General features: G+C 41.2%; 2 protein-coding genes across 4 annotated transcripts; both read right to left on the reverse strand.

Annotated features, from left to right (window-relative positions):
• Positions 1–3,821: 3,821 nt before the first annotated feature.
• Positions 3,822–9,358, reverse strand: gpr45 (G protein-coupled receptor 45). 3 transcript variants are annotated; one of them, XM_046054193.1, is made up of 4 exons: positions 9,219–9,358; positions 8,636–8,706; positions 6,485–6,706; positions 3,822–5,923 (listed from the first exon to the last, which is right to left on the reverse strand). In XM_046054193.1, exon 4 carries the CDS (start codon positions 5,814–5,816, stop codon positions 4,656–4,658), a length of 1,161 nt encoding a protein of 386 aa, XP_045910149.1. In that variant the 5' UTR covers positions 5,817–5,923; positions 6,485–6,706; positions 8,636–8,706; positions 9,219–9,358; the 3' UTR covers positions 3,822–4,655. The 3 variants fall into 3 exon arrangements, with proteins under 3 accessions (XP_045910149.1, XP_045910148.1, XP_045910147.1); XM_046054192.1 differs by having other exon boundaries at positions 8,636–8,769; XM_046054191.1 differs by lacking the exon at positions 8,636–8,706.
• A 5,305-nt stretch (positions 9,359–14,663) lies between these two features.
• Positions 14,664–16,226, reverse strand: pou3f3a (POU class 3 homeobox 3a). Its single transcript, XM_046054238.1, has one exon. The coding sequence runs from the start codon at positions 16,224–16,226 to the stop codon at positions 14,958–14,960; it is 1,269 nt and encodes a 422-aa protein (XP_045910194.1). The 3' UTR covers positions 14,664–14,957.
• Between the last annotated feature and the right edge of the window lie 2,775 nt (positions 16,227–19,001).

Here is a 19,001-nt window from a genome sequence, read left to right on the forward strand (position 1 = left end):
TGGGGAACGGGCGGGCCAGTCCATAGCATCAATGCCTTCCTGTTGCAGGAACTGCTGACACACTCCAGCCACATGAGATCTAGCATTGTGTTGCATTAGGAGGAACCCAGGGCCAACCGCACCAGCATATGGTCTCACAAGGGGTCTGAGGATCTCATCTCGGTACCTAATGGCAGTCAGGCTACCTCTGGCGAGCACATGGAGGGCTGTGTGGCCCCCCAAAGAAATGCCACCCCACACCATTACTGACCCACCGCCAAACCGGTCATGCTGGAGGATGTTGCAGGCAGCAGAACGTTCTCTATGGCGTCTCCAGACTCTGTCGCGTCTGTCACATGTGCTTAGTGTGAACCTGCTTTCACCTGTGAAGAGCACAAGGCGCCTGTGGCGAATTTGCCAATCTTGGTGTTCTCTGGCAAATGCCAAACGTCCTGCATGGTATTGGGCTGTAAGCACAACCCCCACCTGTGGATGTCGGGCGCTCATACCACCCTCATGGAGTCCGTTTCTGACCATTTGAGCAGACACATGCACCATTGTGGCCTGCTGGAGGTCATTTTGCAGGGCTCTGGCAGTGCTCCTCCTGCTCCTCCTTGCACAAAGGCGGAGGTAGTGGTCCTGCTGCTGGGTTGTTTCCCTCCTACGGCCTCCTCTACGTCTTGTGATGTTCTGGCCTGTCTCCTGGTAGCGCCTCCATGCTCTGGACACTACGCTGACAGACACAGCAAACCTTCTTGCCACAGCTCGCATTGATGTGCCATCCTGGATGAGCTGCACTACCTGAGCCACTTGTGTGGGTTGTAGACTCCGTCTCATGCTACCACTAGAGTGAAAGCACCGCCAGCATTCAAAAGTGACCAAAACATCAGCCAGGAAGCATAAGAACTGAGAAGTGGTCTGTGGTCACCACCTGCAGAACCACTCCTTTATTTGGGGTGTCTTGCTAATTGCCTATAATTTCCACCTGTTGTCTATTCCATTTGCACAACAGCATGTGAAATTGATTGTCAATCAGTGTTGCTTCCTAAGTGGACAGTTGGATTTCACAGGAGTGTGATTGACTTGGAGTTACATTGTGTTGTTTAAGTGTTCCCTTTATTTTTTTTGAGCAGTGTAGTTGGAGTCATGCCTCAGCAGTTTGAAATTAAACTCAATGATTTTAGAGCAGCTAAATTAATAAGCAACCCTTAAGTTTTTAAAGACTCACTCATTTCCTTTTAGTGACTGAGAACAAGAAGACCATGTTCTCAGTCATCTGCTGATTTGAGCATTGGCCCTTCTACTTGGCGTTGCCACCTCATGGAGATAAATATCCGTAATATTCATCACAGCAGTTAAAACTGAAGAAGCCTTTCAGATGAATGACAACGTCTTCAATCAAAACTCATGTCCAGTAATTAGGATCTAACTTTCTCCAGACAAGAGGACTCCAAACTTGGATTGGGGCTGGATGCAAAACAACTTGGATCCACATCCTCATTGGAAGGAAATGAGGACATATTGATTATTATCAATAACATTATTTAAGTATATTAATCAATACTATGCCTGATTTGTCTTTACAGTAAACGAATAATGTGTTTCACAACTGAAAATCAATGTCACTCAACTGTGGGACATTAAATCACAACACAGAGTTTCCAAATTCATATCTAACTTTCTCCAGACAAGAGGACTGAGCTTATTCCGGTTGAGCCTGTTGTTGGAGCAAAAATGTCCCTACTTCTGACGTCTTTGCAGTTAAATATCTTATTAGCTCCAGCTCTAAGTGAAGTGATTAAATTCAGACAGCAATGTGACGTAGAAGCAACCATGAGATCTAAATTAAGATGGAGAGACCATGCAGTGGATGTCACATGTAGGCGCATGAGTAGACGCCTCAGGTTTAAAATCACGTTTTGTAGTGTTTGATTCTTCAGCCTCTTTAACATAAAGAAAACGTGACACATGGAAAGTGGTTTTGATTTTCTACTGCAAATTGTTTTCTCCCTACATTTCAGAAGTTACGAAAGCAGTCAAAAGAGAAAATAATTAAATGGTTTAAACATTCCCGAATCATGTGCTTGAGGTCAAAAGCATTAAAGAGTAAACAGTGCAATGGTTTAAAACATTAATATAACGATTAGAGCTAAAATGATTGATTAATAAAAAAATTAATGCTCTATTTTGTCAATTTTTCAGGCAAAACATTACGATTATTATTATGAAACATTATGATTATTATGCCTCTAAGTTATGAGACTTTGCTGTTTTTCTTTCTTATTTGATAGTAAATGTATATACACTGAACAAAATTATAAACGCAACCCTTTAGTTTTTGCCCCCATTCATCATGAGCTGAACTCAAAGATCTAAGACTTTATCTATGTACATAAAAGGCCTGTTTCTCTCAAATACTGTTCACAAATCTCAGAATCTGTGTTAGTGAGCACTTCTCCTTTGCTGAGATAATCCATCCACCTCACAGGTGTGGCATATCAAGATGCTGATCAGACAGCATGGGTATTGCACAGGTGAGCCTTAGGCTGGCCACAACAAAAGGCCACTCGAAAATGTGCAGTTCGATCACACAGCACAATGCCACAGATGTAGCAAGTTTTGAGGGAGCGTGAAATTGGCATGCTGACTGCAGGAATGTCCACCAGAGCAGTTGAATTGAATGTTCATTTCTCTACCATAAGCTGTCTCCAAAGGTCCAACTGGCTTCACAACCGCAGACCACCTGTAACTACACTAGCCCAGGACCTCCACATCCAGCATCTTCACCTCCAAGATCGACTAGCCACCCGGACAGCTGCTGCAACAATTGGTTTGCATAACCAAAGAATTTCTGCACAAACTGTCAAGAACCGTCTCAGGGAAGCTTATCTGCATGCTCGTCTTCCTCATCGGGGTCTCGACCTGGCTGCAACTTCGCACAGCCATTGAAGAGGAGTGGACCAACATTCCTCAGGCCACAATCAACAACCTGGTCAACTCTATGCGAAGGATATGTGTTGCACTGTGTGAGGCAAATGGTGGTCACACCAGATACTGACTGGTTTCTGAACCCCCACAGATATCCCCACAATACAGTGAAACTGCACATTTTCCAAAGTGTTGCCTTTATAATTTTGTTCAGTGTATTTGCGTTTTGGACTGCTTTCACGATTTTTAAATCATCAACTGAGGAGCTAGCTGCCAATATTCATCGAATTGGTTGAGCAAGCTCAGTGATCCCTTGCTTATTTTTGACATTAGCAGTTTTGCTAATATCTTAAAAATTAAGACTTAATTTCCCATCCAACCCTTTTATTTTTGTCAAAAAGATTCATTAAACTCGCTCCAGACCTCTAGATCAAAGCCAACACCTCTGATTTGTAACTTAATTTGCAATGCAAGAACAGCACCATCCTCCTGCGTTTTGCTGTACAACACTATCTCTATTTGGTTGGCTGAGACTGCCAGTGTTATTGATGAGGGTCTTTCAGCTTTATAGCATTTATGCAGATATCTCAAAATGAATGCAGTAACAATTTATCAACATTAAAATGCCACACAGTTGAATCAAAACCACAATGCATTCACTTCATTTGTTCATTCAGCATTTCCTTGGAGAACAATTAGTAACACTTTTTGTGCAGGCCTCACTCTTCCAATAGGATTACTGAAGCAGATAGAATTCAATACACAAACCGCTCTGCATGTTGTCTTCAGTGCAGCAGATATGTATCCACTCACGATGAATAGATGTCTTTAGTATCCCTGCAACTCTATTTCCCTATGTACAGAAATGTACATTGTAAAAACAGCTGGCTAGAATGTGTTTTTCATCCTTACGCTCCGGTCTGTCAACGCAACCTCTTTTAAAAACTATATTTATTCACCTGGTTTGGTCATTCATGAAACGATAATACATTCAAGTAAACATTCACAGCTCAATAGTTATTTGTTGACATACTCATGGTTTCAACTCACATAAGGTTGTGTTTCTTCACAAATGTCATTAAAATCTTTTTTTCAAGTCAGTTGAGAGCTTTCAGGCTTCCCTCTGACAACATCACTGGACATTATGACCTTGTATGTTTTTTTGTGAAACCCTTCACATAGTAACTGACAACAGAATTATTATCACCACTACTACTCAAAGACTGAACATTGAGTCTACAGTCTGAAAGAAAGAGTAACGTTGATAAAAAACTTGAGGGACAAATTATGAAACAAAAATAAATTGACATTGGAGGATGGTGAAATTGTTTGAATGGCAGTAAGTTTTAGAAACCATAATGGCCATGAAGCTAAGATTTCTTGAGACTGAAAGTTCATTGCTGAGCTTTGAAGCAGCATACAAAATATTCTCACCACAAGGTCCATTCAGTAGATTTCCTGGAGCGGTCAACTCTATTACACAACCTTCCTCAGCAGATGCCCAGGTGTCACGTGACTGTTGAAATTTTATTCCTCTGAGGACTTGTTTTAAAAACTAAGATTGAAAAGTTTGTTCTTGTGGTGAGATTATTTTGTCGACAACCAGTATACTCTTTTAAAGGTGAACTTTAGCAGCCTCTGATTGCTTATTAAGAGTGCTGATTGCTAAAGTAAGAGTTAAAAAATTGTTGTTGATAGCACTGTCAGCAGCTGCTGGTTTGTGCATCAACAAACTGGTCCTCCATGTTTCACACAGCTGACTGAGTCTCGCTGCACACATAGATGTTGCTGGGCCTCACTCTCCTACGGCTCCTGCCTGGTACTCTGGGACAAAGTCTGCAGCTCTTGGGAATGAACTCCTGACAGGCCTCCCTGAACTTCCTGATCCTCCAGCAGTAGATGACAGGGTTGAACACTGTCTTCAGGTAGCTGAGCCACAGAGCGCCTATGCTGACTGGGTAGAAGACCGAGCTGTAGTAGAACTGTCGGCTGAACACGGCCAGCAAGCTGACCACCGTGTGCGGCAACCAGCACACAGAGAAGCCGACAAAGAGGATGAGGATGGTGGTGAAGGCTCGGGTCTTGAAGCTCATGTCCACCTTGATCTGAGGCGGCCGCTGCAGCCCGGTAAGTCTCATTTTGCTGACTTGGTTGAGCGCTGGCAGGCAGGAATGCTCGCTGGTGTGGTTGTGGATGCGCAGGGTGTTGCGACGCACTGTGTTGAGGATGCACAGGTAAGAGTACAGCATGACAGCAAATGGTACAAAGAATACTGCTACTGCTAACAGCACTGTGTATCCACGGTCTGCCAGAGATTCACTGTATCCCAGCACACACTGCGGCGCCCAGGCACCCCCAATACCTGCTGCACCTGTCCTCCACCCAACTACAGACGGCAGGGACACGCACAGGCTCAGCACCCATGAGCCTGCAATCAACAGTTTAGCTCTGTGCGGGGTCAACTTGTCCTGTCGTTGCACAATGATGAGGAAACGGTCCACACTGATTATGAGGAGTATGGACACCCCCTCCAGGACGAACAGCCAGTACAGCATGATGGATGCTCGGCAGAACCCGCTTCCAAAGCTCCAGTCGGCAGTGGCCACAGTGACTGCAGTGAAAGGCATGCAGAGCAAAGACAGCATTATGTCTGAAAAGGCCAACGTGGCAAGGAGGAGATTGATCGCAGAACGCATGGCAGGTTTTTGGTAAACAATTAGACACACAATCGCATTGCCGAGGAAACCAATAGTAATCATGAAGATCATTATGCCTGCCAGGGTCACGCGCAGAGTGACTGATATGAGGGGAGTCGCAGCTTCTGACGGGAGACTTTCAGCTGCTTCCTCTACATTGTCCGGCTCCATGAAGTCACACTCCTCCAGCAGGCTTTCATTGCAAAAAGCCATCGCAGCTGTTATCAGGGGATATCAGCCCAAAAGAAGGTACATGTTTGAGTACTGCTTCGGTATACACATTAAGTTGTCTTCCAATAGTTGGTCGTCCATGGCAATAACTGAAATAGAAAGACAAAAACATCCACAGACAAGCATTTTTTTACTTTGTGAAACAGTCAAAATACAAAAGAGTTTTTTATCTGACAAGGTGTACAGTATGTTCAATAATTTTATTGGGTGTCGACACGAATTAACAGTGCACTACATTAACCGTGATGTCGGTCTGCTGCTGTAAACATGACATAGCCACAGAAAACACTGACTGGGTGTCTCATCAGATAGTCAGAGGAGTTCAGCTGCTCTGCGATCTATTACTCAGTGATACTTGTAAATTTGAAACAGTGAGAGGAGGAGTGATGTTCCCATGATGCTGAAGGAGTTATATAAGCCGTAGGACTAACCCACACACACCACATTGAGAGATATAACAGACACACAGGACAGACATTTGCTGCTCACTGGCTTACGTGAGGTTGATGATTAACAGCTGAGCTGTACAGATTTAAATGGGTGCATATACAAACATTCACACCACCTACTCTCCAACACACACAGTATGTTTAATGGCTCACACATGAATAGAAATACGCACATTTACACAACACGAGTTTAGTACACACCCATGGTGCAGTTGCCTGTCTTCTGTCGGCTTAGCAGAAGCTGATTCTTGGGTAATGCTTCAGACTCTGATGCAACCGGGATAAATAATAGAGGCATCTTCAGGACACACACACAGAACACGTCTGTTGCTATGGTTTCCACCTCCTGCTCTTGGCGCAAGTGTTAACGTTGTGTTGAGGTCATCCTGGCGTTCAGGTCTCAGATGCTTTCCTCCAGGTGGACTGGCACATAGAGACAAGAAGATCAATTAAGGGTCATAACTTCCATGTTTAATGCTAGTGTTACCAACTAGATTTGATACACCTATTTGCAGCAGATACTTTGACTTGTCATATTAGTAGGTGTTACTAATAACACCACAAATGGCTTTGTTCTCGTAAAGTGTCCCAGTAAGCCATTGACAGTGTGACAGTGTGACAGTGAGCCAGCATGCACGATACCAGGACCCTGAAACTGAAGCAGCAAAATGGAATTCAGCCATCAATAATTTAATTATTTAGATCTGTGCTTTTCCTCCTGTGACATTTCAAAATGTCTTCTGTGAAAAAGGCCTTCAGTTGCTTTTCTGTGATAGTATACACACTTTGTCACTGCAAGAAATCTACATGTAATATTAAGGTGAGACAACACAGTCAGTGACGGACCCTTTTTTCCCCACAATTTTACAGATAAAATAACACATAAAATGAGAACAATAAAGGATATTTTAAAAAACTCTGTTAATGTCATGCTATAAGGCCTAAGAAACAGTGTGTAAAATAATGATGATCTAACTGTTTTGAAGGGTGAGGAAAATGACATGGCATATACAAGAAACATATAATTTTGCACTACTATAAAAATTATTGTTTGTCACATGAACACACATCTCTTATAGATATATGGTATATGGACTAGCTAGCATTGTGCTGTAGAAAACAAACTTTCAAATTATAGGCTGGGTTATATGATTCAATATGGAGAGTTTTTAAAAGGCCGGTCAAACTTTTACTTATAAAGTACTAACAAAGATGAAATTTACACAATCTTAAGTTGACGAACTTTGTATAAAATAGACAAATAATAATATTTATATTACTCAAGTTGTTTTGTACATCTTATTAAAGTATGATAATAATAAACTATGCACAAAGTAAGGATATTTGTGTTTGGTATATTATTCCTGCCAAATTATATAGGTAGAATTATTATTATAATTACTTCTTATTTCTATACTGAAACAAATGCCGGTTGAAGAATGGGATGCCATCCTACAGCACTGTGTGACCAGGCTGGCGACCAGCATGAGGAGGAGGTGCCAGGCTTTTGTGGCTGTGTATGGTTCTTCCGCACGCTACTGACGCTCCTGTTAATAAATTGCCAATATGTCTTTGATTCTGCAGACTTCAATCATCCAATACACCAAACACAAAACAAGAGTCAACAGTAAAGAAAAACTGTTTGGCATTGTCAGAGAAGATTTAGCAAATTTTTCATGGGCACAATCCACCTACTCAGTTCTGCTGTTCATCCCACAAAATTAATGCATGGTCCTTACAAATGTGGCACCATTTAAAAAGGGACATAAACAGGCTTTTCAATTGTATAAGATTTATTGCCAAGAAGCATTGTTACAGCAATGAAATAATCTACCAAATAAAAATTTCCTTACTTTTGTGTGTAGTTAAGTCAGGAAATAACTTGAAATCTAAAAAACTAACAGACTGAAGCAAAATCATCATTTTGGCCAGTGGTGTCTCGCCTTCACAGTCAAGTTTGAATTTACCAACAATAAGAGGAATAATATCTGAATATGTGATGGTTCACCCAGACAGGTAAAAGGAAATCATCCCTTCAGTGATTGTAGCTGCATTTTTGCACAAACCCCAGTTTAGGGCTGCATAGTGTAGCTAGTTGTTGCCAAGGCAACAAGGTCACCAATTCCATGGCAACAAGCAGCCTTCTCTATAATAAAATATTTTCTGCAACTTAGGACTTTTTGCAGGTGATAAACATCAACACGTCTGTCTTAAGGTCTTGTTTCATGTCATTATCTTTTGGTATGATCAATACAGGTATAGGCATAAGGTAGCAAATAAGAAACAATGGGATCATGTGGCCTTCATGACAATAAAATACAATAAAATGGCTTAAAATGTTAATACAATTACCTTTCTAAATGATTAGCTGCAAATTATGTCAAGAAGACAATGGGATGACATGACCTGCAGGGGGCTCCCAGCTGCTTATTTCCACAAAAAACAGGTGGTTTTACTCAGCTCATCTCAAGGACTGATTCAATAGACTATACAAGACAAAATAAATGGATGAAACAATATCCAGATTAAGTACTTTTAGAAGGTTATGGTGCGTCAGTTCCTCCATGCAGGCATATGTTAACTGTTTTCCAGTAGGCTATTACACTATCACTGTGATGTATAATCTATTTTCCCTGTATTGATAACCCATTGCTTAGGTTACAACCAGTAAAATTTATTTTACATAGCGCCACCACTGAGCTTGAACATTGTGTTCTCACATTTCCATATATTTCTATCCCACACCTGCGTTTCTCTGTCCATCACAGGCGGCTCTACTCTCTCAGCCTGTCTGAATCACTACTGAGGACAACGAGTCAGTGCAAATCTTCGGATACATTATAGGCATCAAATACAAAATACCAGTTTTTTTCTCTAAGCAGGGGGATCAACACCGATACATCTTTCAGCATTAACCAGACATAAATGGGCCTACCTTGACGTAACATTTGATTTCAGGTTTTATGCTTGTCTCTCGTCGAGCCAGTCAGCTCTGCGACCGTGTTTCCCTCCCTGTGCATGTCGACCCTTTCCTAAAATATCCCACTTTGAACATTTTACTGCTGTATCGATCGCCATCGTGCCGCCTGCGGGTGATGCTGACGCCAGAAGAGCAGGTGGTCACTGATTTAAAGGAGCAGTGCGGAGAATACATTGATTTTGATGCCTGAATATTTAAAAAGGTGCGGCGCTCCCAGTATGTTGTTTTCTTATATCTAGCATATTACTAATTAATCAATACCTATTAATCAATCAATATGCCAACATGTCTGCAACTCATACACCCAGCACACCAATATCAAATGTGCTTTCCAAAACCTAACACAACAACAAAAACAACAACAAACAAATCAATGGTCCAGTGTGCCTTGTAGGCCTATGTACCAGATAGCACAATCGGGTTGCTTTTATTGAAGATGCTCAATAAGACGATCTCCTGTACATGGGCTAGATAATTGAAGTTTTTTGGGTATTGAGCTGATTCACCAACAGCAATACAAATGATAATATTTACATCATTTTGACTAAAACAAGCAAGCAAAAGAAATCTCATCTCATGGAATCTTAAACACACACAATGATATGTAAAACTATGTATTGGCTCTATGCAAGAAATAAAGTATTACACTGAAAGAGAAGTGAATTAAGTCATTGAGTGTATTGTAGAATAAAGGGGAGCCATTTGAAGGATATACAACATCTAACTTTTATTAAACCCTCATTTCCAAGCTTTTAAATTTCTCATCATCATCGGTTTTATGCTTACACTGTAGGTCTGTGTGCACATCCCATAATAGTCAATTCTGATGCGGAATCTTCACACAATAATCCTAAAGACAGACTCTCTTCCACTGCCTCAAACAAGGTTCTGGTTGAAATTAGTACAGTGTTTCAAAGGTCATTAAATAGCATTAATCCAACCATCTCAAATTGAGAGGGTTTTGCCATAGGATCAGTGTCTTGCCACCGTAAAAATTCTGAAACATGCGTTCATTATTTTGTCCAGAAGATGGCAGCATTGTACGTTAAATCCATAGACATGTCTGTGTTGGTGTGGTCATGTTTTTATTAGGAATATAATGTTTTAGTTCAAACGTGTTTAAGTTGCAGTACCTCCTTTTACAGCATTACCTGGCCATAATCCTTTCACAGCAGCAGTTTTGACTCAGTATATTGCTAAAATTCTTATGTTGTATTTTGGAGAAGAGACTATACCACACACCAGTGATAGAATGCTGACTGAGTCCAGATGTGTAGAATCACATCTGCAGACACTGATTTTTTTTTAAGGTAATTCAATTGTAATTCATTTAGATTTTTTAAAAACCGATGTATTCTTAATCTTTACACACGGTTACATTCACAGACTTAGCATACAGATTTTTTTTCATGGGCATGCTTGTCTAAATTGGCATCGTGCCCATGTGGTGAACATGCCCATCAAACGAGTTCCACTCCACCGGTCTGGCACATGCATGCTCGTCACGTTCAGTGGCACCCACACAACAAGCTCGCTAGTGACAGAATTAATTTTCCTGTCCATTATTTCCACAAATGTTTGCTTTAATTTCTACCTGATGGAGAGACTTTGGTACTCTGTCATTCACCAAAAAAGCAAACATGGACAAAGTGAAAAATGTTAACCACTAAATCAGAAAACCCTCACAGTACTGACTGAGTCTTGTGCAGACAATTTTGTGATACATTTAGGATAAATATAACACCTTTGACATTACAGCCATTTAAAATGCACTTTTTGGGTCTTTTATACCTGTTTGCGGCTGCCTCCAGGTAGGAGTTATGTGTGTCATGAGTTTTCACACTGAGTTGACCACAGTGTGTTAATCAGTGTTAGACTTTAGTGGTTAACCAATCTGTGCAATGTGAAAATAATTAACACTGAACAGTGGGGACTGATAATGTGCAACCCACAGTGAAATAGTTGTAGATTAAAACTTTGCTGTTGTAAAATAATTCTTTGAATAGGTGCAGGATTGTGTCTGTTGTATGTGACTGCACAAACTGTGAGACACAAACAACAAGCACTGAAGAGGGGATTATCATGCAATAATTGCTTTATGTAAAGTACCTCTGAACAAGGCTTTAAGAGCAATTATGAGCAATTATATTAGCAGTTTTTATTGGAGTAGGAAACAACATCCTTAGTGTGTAACTGCAAAAATCCCCTGTTGCACTGATGCAAAAAAAACATTACACCAGTGGTGAATAATACTAAATTTAAGTAGCGCATAAATACACTGACTACATGTTTTACTATCATCATAAGCGCAAATGCACTTCAGGTGAGCTGAGCCATTTCTGTTGATTGAGGGGTTTTGGTTTCAGGTTACTGTAACATCATCAGCTTGTACCTTCAGATCCCTGCATTAATATTCAGAAGATACCTAGCACATGGGATGACAAAACCCTTTAAAGGGCTTTTTATCCCCCAATTCCAGCCTTATCTCCCATCTTTACATCGCTAGGCTTTAAGGGGATCACACTGCAATCCTGCCAGCTTATATTTTGCCTCCATTTTTATCAGGGAACTTGAGCTTTTGTAGCTAGGTGGGAACACATCATATTAAGGCTTCGGTAGATGATTACAGTGAGCTGTGGTTACCACCTTTCCACCTCTGTGTGATATTCCTGTGGTGGCTGGGGGCATGCAGAAGTTGCAGAAGAACATTGTGTCGACTGCAAGTGGTTTTCATGGCAGAATGTTGTATATGTCTTTGGGCTGTTTTACGTCACTTGGTGCTGACAAGCTCTGTATGCCACTTGATGGCAAGTAATAAGTCACTAAAAGTTTTCAATATTATCATTGTCTGGTGAAAACACTGTTTTTGCAAAATGCCTATTTATCTGCGGTTGAGAAAAACAGCTCAATCTTCAGCATTTTTGAGTTTGACATGGTTTAATCTGCTCACTAACAGCAGAATCTTAGGTTTTACAGCAAGTTGCCGGTAAAGTGAAAAACATAAAAACACCAGCAGCGGCCTGTGTTCACAAGGTTTTTATTTAAAAAAACTTTGACAAATCGGTTCACTCGTGTCTAATGTTTCTGCTTTCTAGTGAATTGGCCTCATAAGCTGGTGAAATAAAATCAACATGTCCTCTGCATGCGTACTCCTCTCCCTTTTGCGTATTAAGGGATTGAAAATTGACCTGGAGTGACGACGGCTGTATAGGCTGACGTGTAAAGACCCAGTTAAACCACACATTCATACAGGCAGACTGCTATTTATCACCCACGAGGCCAGAGTTTCCCTTAAATCCTGTCACAAGACACATACACACGCACAAACACACACCTTGCACCCTTTTTGACATATTTTAGTGCCTTTCAACATGTGCATTTTAACAATAGTAAGATTGATTTAGTCTTGACATTCTTAAGACACTTTTGGCCCAAAAGGGAGAGAAATCCATGCAAACAATTTATTCAAAACCACATAAAGAGTGACAGAGTTACTAAAAATATGCCTGTCTGTCACTTGTATGTTTTCAGTGTCAATGTGCAAGCTTCTGGAAGATATCCAGTAAAACAAACATCCTCAATTTGCAATTAAAAGTGTAACATTTGCAGTAATGCATTAACTTACAGGCTTATGTTTATTCCTCCGTGCTCTCTTTAGTTCGTCAGCAGCTACTTTATACCAGCAGGCCATTGACCCTCCAAGTATTGCTACAACCACCGCTTCTCCTCTGCTTATTCCACAACTCCCCACCGTTGTCTTTATTATCAGTGAGATATTTTATTTAAAACGTCAGCTCATGTATGTATAGGCCTATATATTTCTGCTCGCATGTGTTTTTGTCTGTTGTGTTTGTCGTGATCAGAGACAGAGCGAAGAAAGGTTGTTTTTTTCACAGCCTGCCTATCTGCCAAACCCATCATTTGTGGCAAATGATCCGCTGCCTCGTGTCCCTCCATCTCGTTGTCACCTTGGCAACCGCTGCGGAGGTGAACTGCCAGCTGGGATAGCCGACCTCTGCTGGCTGCGATCCACAGAGCCGCAGTCCATAGCACTGCCACAGGATGTATGTGGCTGGGCTGAAATACAGTGTATCAAATGTAGATGTAAAGTCCAACAACAGACTTATGTGCTGAGTTCAGTCAGTTTCAGATGGGTCAGCTTAACACAACTAAAACTGGAAATGTTGTTGGCTATTGATTTATGTTACAGTATAAATGGTAATGATAACTTAATGAAGCTTCTGGGGTTGCATCTAATGATTGTTTTAATATTGATGAATCTGCCCAATTCATTTCTTGACTAATCATTTTGTCTTTAAACTGTAAAAAAAAAAAAAAAAGGAAAAGAGAGAGAGATTACCAATTATAATTTCCCACAGCGTAAGAACATGCATTCCAATAGTACATATGAAAGTCCAAAACTCAAAGATATTGAGTTTATTATATGGCAAAGAAAGTCATCAAATCCTCATATCCAAGAAGGTGGAACCAGCGAAGATTCGAGTTTGGATTTTTTTCTTGAAAGATTACTGTAATAATTGCTCGATTATCAAACATTTCTGTCAATCAGCCAGTCGGTTTCTCATCTTGATTAATCAACTGTTGCAGCACTAGAAGCTGCTATTAATAAGAAAGCCCAGCATGAACCTTTTAAAAAGTTCCAAACTTTAAAACTTTATAATTAGGCTACTTTTTTCACTTATGTATAACTTATATATATGTAGATTGACTTAAATTCTAATGATTGGTTTATTTGACATCATGTTTAATATTTCACTGTGTATGTGTGTGTGTGTGTGTGTGTGTGTGTGTGTGGCTGTGTGTGTGTGTGTGTGTGTGTGTGTCTCAGGAGGAACCTTAATGCCATTTCAGATCTCTTAACACAATTATTTCCTTATGTCAAATTTATTAAATAAGTAGTCTGTTCCATGAAAATAAACACAGTGGAAAAAAATAAATAGTCCAAAATTATCACAAGAATACACAGCATACGTTCTTGCACATAAACTTAAGGGAATGTTTTCTATTTTTTAAAAAAAGGAAGTTTCCTATGAAGGAAAACAAACACAATACTGGAATCATTCTTTGACCATCTTAAACTGTGTCACAACATAAATCCACTGACACACAACACAAAAGTGAGAAACACGTTTGAAGGAAGATAAATTATTGCTTATTGAAACAACTTAATGCTGAATAAAGCGCATTATATCAATGTCTTTCATTTAAAAAAGACAAAAGCTTCAGCCTTGTCTAGCCTGTGGGACATCAACATTTGCAGCATAACAAGGGAACGTTTCATTTTTAACATTACAGTCATACAGAAAAACGTTTTCAGTTTGTACTTCTTGGCATCAAATTGATTAATGTTATTTCTGGCTGCTCTTCTGGTGAACAAACATTGCCTTTAATAGACGATGAATTATTTTCTGTTCAGATTTTATTTACGCTTTTTATTTTCTGTCCCAAAGGCTGATTCCGATGATGCATAAAAGTAGACAGTTGTCCTGCTCTGAAATGAACACACACTGGAAAACATTATTGTTGTGGATCAAAGGACATGGGGATCTGTAAGAAAAGTTGATCAATCCTATCATTTAGGGAAACATGAAATATTTTCTCTAAACGTGTTTTCAAACACTTTCTTTCGCGCGTTCTTCAGATTTCTTGTCCGGCATTCTGTAGCAAGTTATTTCACGTGTCGCTGTACATCCTCTTGCAGTCAATGGAGGGTGACGGTGTGTCAGGACCCATGCTGCCCACCTGTGAATATGCGTCCTCTGGGGTGCGCGGCAGTCCAGGCGGCGTCATGCGCTTCTCTTTCTGCCTGCGGTTGCAGAACCAGACTCTGACCACCTCCTTCTCCAACTGCAGAGTGTCCGCCAGAGAGTTGATCTCCTGCGCGGATGGTTTGGGACACTTGAGGAAGTGGCTCTCCAACGCGCCTTTTACGCTCACTTCGATGGATGTGCGCTTTTTCCTCTTCCTGCCCTGGGTGGCGATTTTATCGATGCTGGTCGGGCTCCCGGTCGTGGAATCGGCCTCCTCCAGCCATTTGTTCAGCAGAGGCTTCAGCTTGCACATGTTCTTAAAGCTGAGCTGGAGCGCTTCAAACCTGCAGATGGTGGTTTGTGAGAACACATTGCCGTATAGGGTGCCCAAAGCTAAGCCCACGTCTGCCTGGGTGAAACCCAGCTTGATCCGCCGCTGTTTGAACTGTTTGGCGAAATGCTCTAAGTCATCAGACGTCGGGGTGTCCTCGTCTGAATGCGGTTCGTGGCTCACCCCGTGATTCTGGTGATGCTGCGTGTGGTGGTTATGGTGGTGGTGATGGTGATGATGGTGGCTGCTGTGGTCCAGCTCCGGGGACTCCCCTCGCACCAGCCCCGGGTGCATAAGGCTCTGCCCCGCGTGCGAGCTTAGCATCCCGTTGACTGTAAACCCTCCGGTCTGGGAATAAATGAGGGACTGCTGCTGCTGCTGCTGCCCCTCGGTGATGCTGATGTGCGCTGCGGAGGAGCCTCCCCAATTTCCCGTGTGCGCCTGATGGGGTCCCAGATGTGGGGACCTGTGGTGCAGAGCGGAACCTGAGTGGAGGTCCTCCCTGCCGGCGTTTCTCTTCACGTCTTGCGGCTGGGAGCTGGGGGGCCACGAAGAGCCGGCCTCGACTGCTGCCACCGCGGCCGCGGCTGCTGCGGCTGCTGCGTGAGGCAACGATGTCACCCACTGGTGGGCATGGCTTAACATATGGCCCCCGTTGCTCGCCACCATGGTTCCCTGCATGAAGTCACTCTGCACCATCTTTGCTGAAGGGTCCCCTCTGTATCCACTAGACACCGTGGTTACAGCTGTGCCGCCCGGCTGCATGCCACCCCTCCGATCAGAGTGAAGGACCGGGCCGGATAAAATCCTGCTGCTGGCTAGGTATGGACTCGAGGTGGCAGCTGCCATCCCCCAAAGCATATATCTTGAAATATACTTCTTCTTCTGATGTTTTGTTAAAGTCCCGGTTTATTCTAATCCATGAATAACTTCAGTCTATCTCAGCACTAGTACTAAAACTTTGCGCGATTGGTAAAAAAGTGCGAAATCACTCCATAGAGGCTCAGATGATATTTTTTAGTTATATAGCAGCTTGTGCGCGTGGAGACGTAACAAAACACACTTTCTTAGCATTCCTGTGCAACAAAACAATCGTCTTCAAAACTTCTCTCTGTCCCGGAAGCTCCTCCGTGCGTAATCCACAGACCTGATGATATAGAAAAACACCTTATTTGATCCGTGCTGAACTGAGGCTCACTTATAGCCCGTTTCTCTGAGAGTAACGTTGAACCGATTCAATGACAACGACAACAAATTTTAAAGCCTCTCCGGTCCTTTCGGTAGTTTCGCTCACTCCATCTCTTCTATCCAGTGCGTCCTCTACTGAGCTTAGGAGACGAGCATGTGTTTACGTTGTGCCATGGCTGCGTATTCCTCTCCCATCTCCATCCAATTACAACACAAAGGCTCTGCAGAGCTCCCGCTGATTGGACGCACAGAAGAGTTGTGTCTCAGCCGTACCTCGTGGGGAACGAAGTTCCTGCTTCAGGAAAATAAGCAACAACATGCTAGAAAATTTTACAAAAACAAAAAGACAGAGACAAAGAATACTGTGGCTATGTCTTTGTCGACGTGCAAAGTATGCTATGAATCATTTGGAGAAACACAGGGTAGAAATCCTTCAACGAAACAGACTTTCTTCCAAAATATAAAATACATTTAGATATGCCTACATTTACAGATAATATTTTTTATCATTATTATTGCAGTTATTAATAAGAAATTCTGGGGTTATAGCTAGGGAAGTTATAAATGCCAAACAAAACAGGGTTGTATATGCCTATATGGTTATCTCTTTCAAACACAGGGCAACCAAGGACTGTGTCAAGGATACTCAAGCTGGCTTTAGGTATATAGGAGGTTTGTACTCCTCTTGCATTTCAATGCGCTCTCCTTTTCATATGGTAAAGCAGAGGCCACAGTGGCGTGACGCGCAGCACTGGTGAGCGCTGAAGGTGCACAAAACCAGCCAACAGTTAGATTTTTCCATCCTCAAAAAACAAAAAACAACAAAACGGCTCTGGTGGGATGTTTCCATGCTGGGTCAGTTTATGGATTGCTTGTTAAATAAACGTGTCATGGGGAATAATTTTTTTTCTACCACGGGTTTGCCTCAGATTTAACGGCCTTCAGAGAGTTAAGCATCGACTGAGATGCATGAAGTTTTGTGAGTGGACGAGAGTGCCAGGTGCAGCCCAATAAATGTGCTAATTTATGTTTTTCGGCGGATTTGTCTTGGATCTTATCCAAAAAGTAAAAGATAAATAGTCACAAAAATGTATTTGCCCAACCTACAACATAAACTGAGCCTTTTTTCATAACATTTAAATCCGCCTACCCATCAGTATGTTCAGTTATGATATAGTATTAGAAGTATTAGAAACGTGATTTTAAAAGACGTGTAGCAACAGAAATACAATATATAATTTATCAGCAAAAGTAGATAGGTTGTGTCATATCCCATAATATAATTATCAGGCTTCTGTAGAGTGTTAAAAGGGATAATACAATGCATTGAAGTACTTTAAGGTCACAAGAAAAAATAATACAGATTCAGAATAAATGTCTGAATAATAAATAAACTGAGGAATTTTAAAAAGAGTAATTTTTATATGACTGTTTTCTTTTCTGTCTTACACTGGTAACATTTCGAAATAACCATAGAAACTGGTCAGGGGATTCTGCAATATCTCTTCAATAGGATGGCCAGGATGGCACTTGGGTTCCACCCTGAGGGAGCACAATGACACACTCATGCAACTCCTGACACTAAAGGTAGCATCAAAGGCTGCATAACAATAAATGACAATGACTGCAGTGAATATTCTGCTATATTTTAAAAGCTGGAAATCGATGTTTTACTCTTTAACCTTTGTAATGTAAGAGGAAATTAATGAGTCATTTAATGTTAGAGACCAACTTGAAGAAAGTACCACTTTATAATAAGATACTATTTACTGTACATAGGGTTTAAAAGTTGTAAACAACTGGCTTCATTAATGGTTAATAAATGTTTACTGATTCTCTAGAGGTAATTTGAGTTGACAAGTTGTGAAATATCTCTTCTGCTGGTGTATTCCACTCCAGCAGAACACTTGATTATAAATGTTGACAAGTCATTAATATAGGATTCTTACAATAATCCCAGTATGTAGTCAGGAATGTTATAATGAATTAATAAATAAATTTTGGTCCAGCTCTGCAGCCCACGTTCACCTAGTTTGGGGTCTTTTATAGACGTCTTGTCCATGAATTTAAGAGCTACCTAAAAAGGCAAAGCAGGTTTTCATGCACTACAAAAGCAGAAGGATTTATTTTTACCTGAAACACAAAATGTTTAGTGTAGCATTTAGTTTTTTTTTTCTTTCACATTCCAGGCTTTATTTCCAACGCATTCTTAGTTACAGGGTCTTGGTTTTAGGAATTATCTTAATCAAAAATTCTAGACAAATGTCAGTACATAGCAAATGAGAGTAGTGCATCAACATTAGGTTTGTCCAGGAATCTGTATCATATCATAACATAGCTAATATATCACCAGATATCACAATTGTTGTTATGAAAGTAAAGATTTTGCTGTCGCAAGCACTCTCTCCCAGGCCTCCAGCACCTCCTGACTGATCATTCTGTATTGCC

The sequence above is a fragment of the Micropterus dolomieu genome, linkage group LG07 (genome assembly GCF_021292245.1).
Source record: "Micropterus dolomieu isolate WLL.071019.BEF.003 ecotype Adirondacks linkage group LG07, ASM2129224v1, whole genome shotgun sequence".
NCBI lineage: Eukaryota > Metazoa > Chordata > Actinopteri > Centrarchiformes > Centrarchidae > Micropterus > Micropterus dolomieu.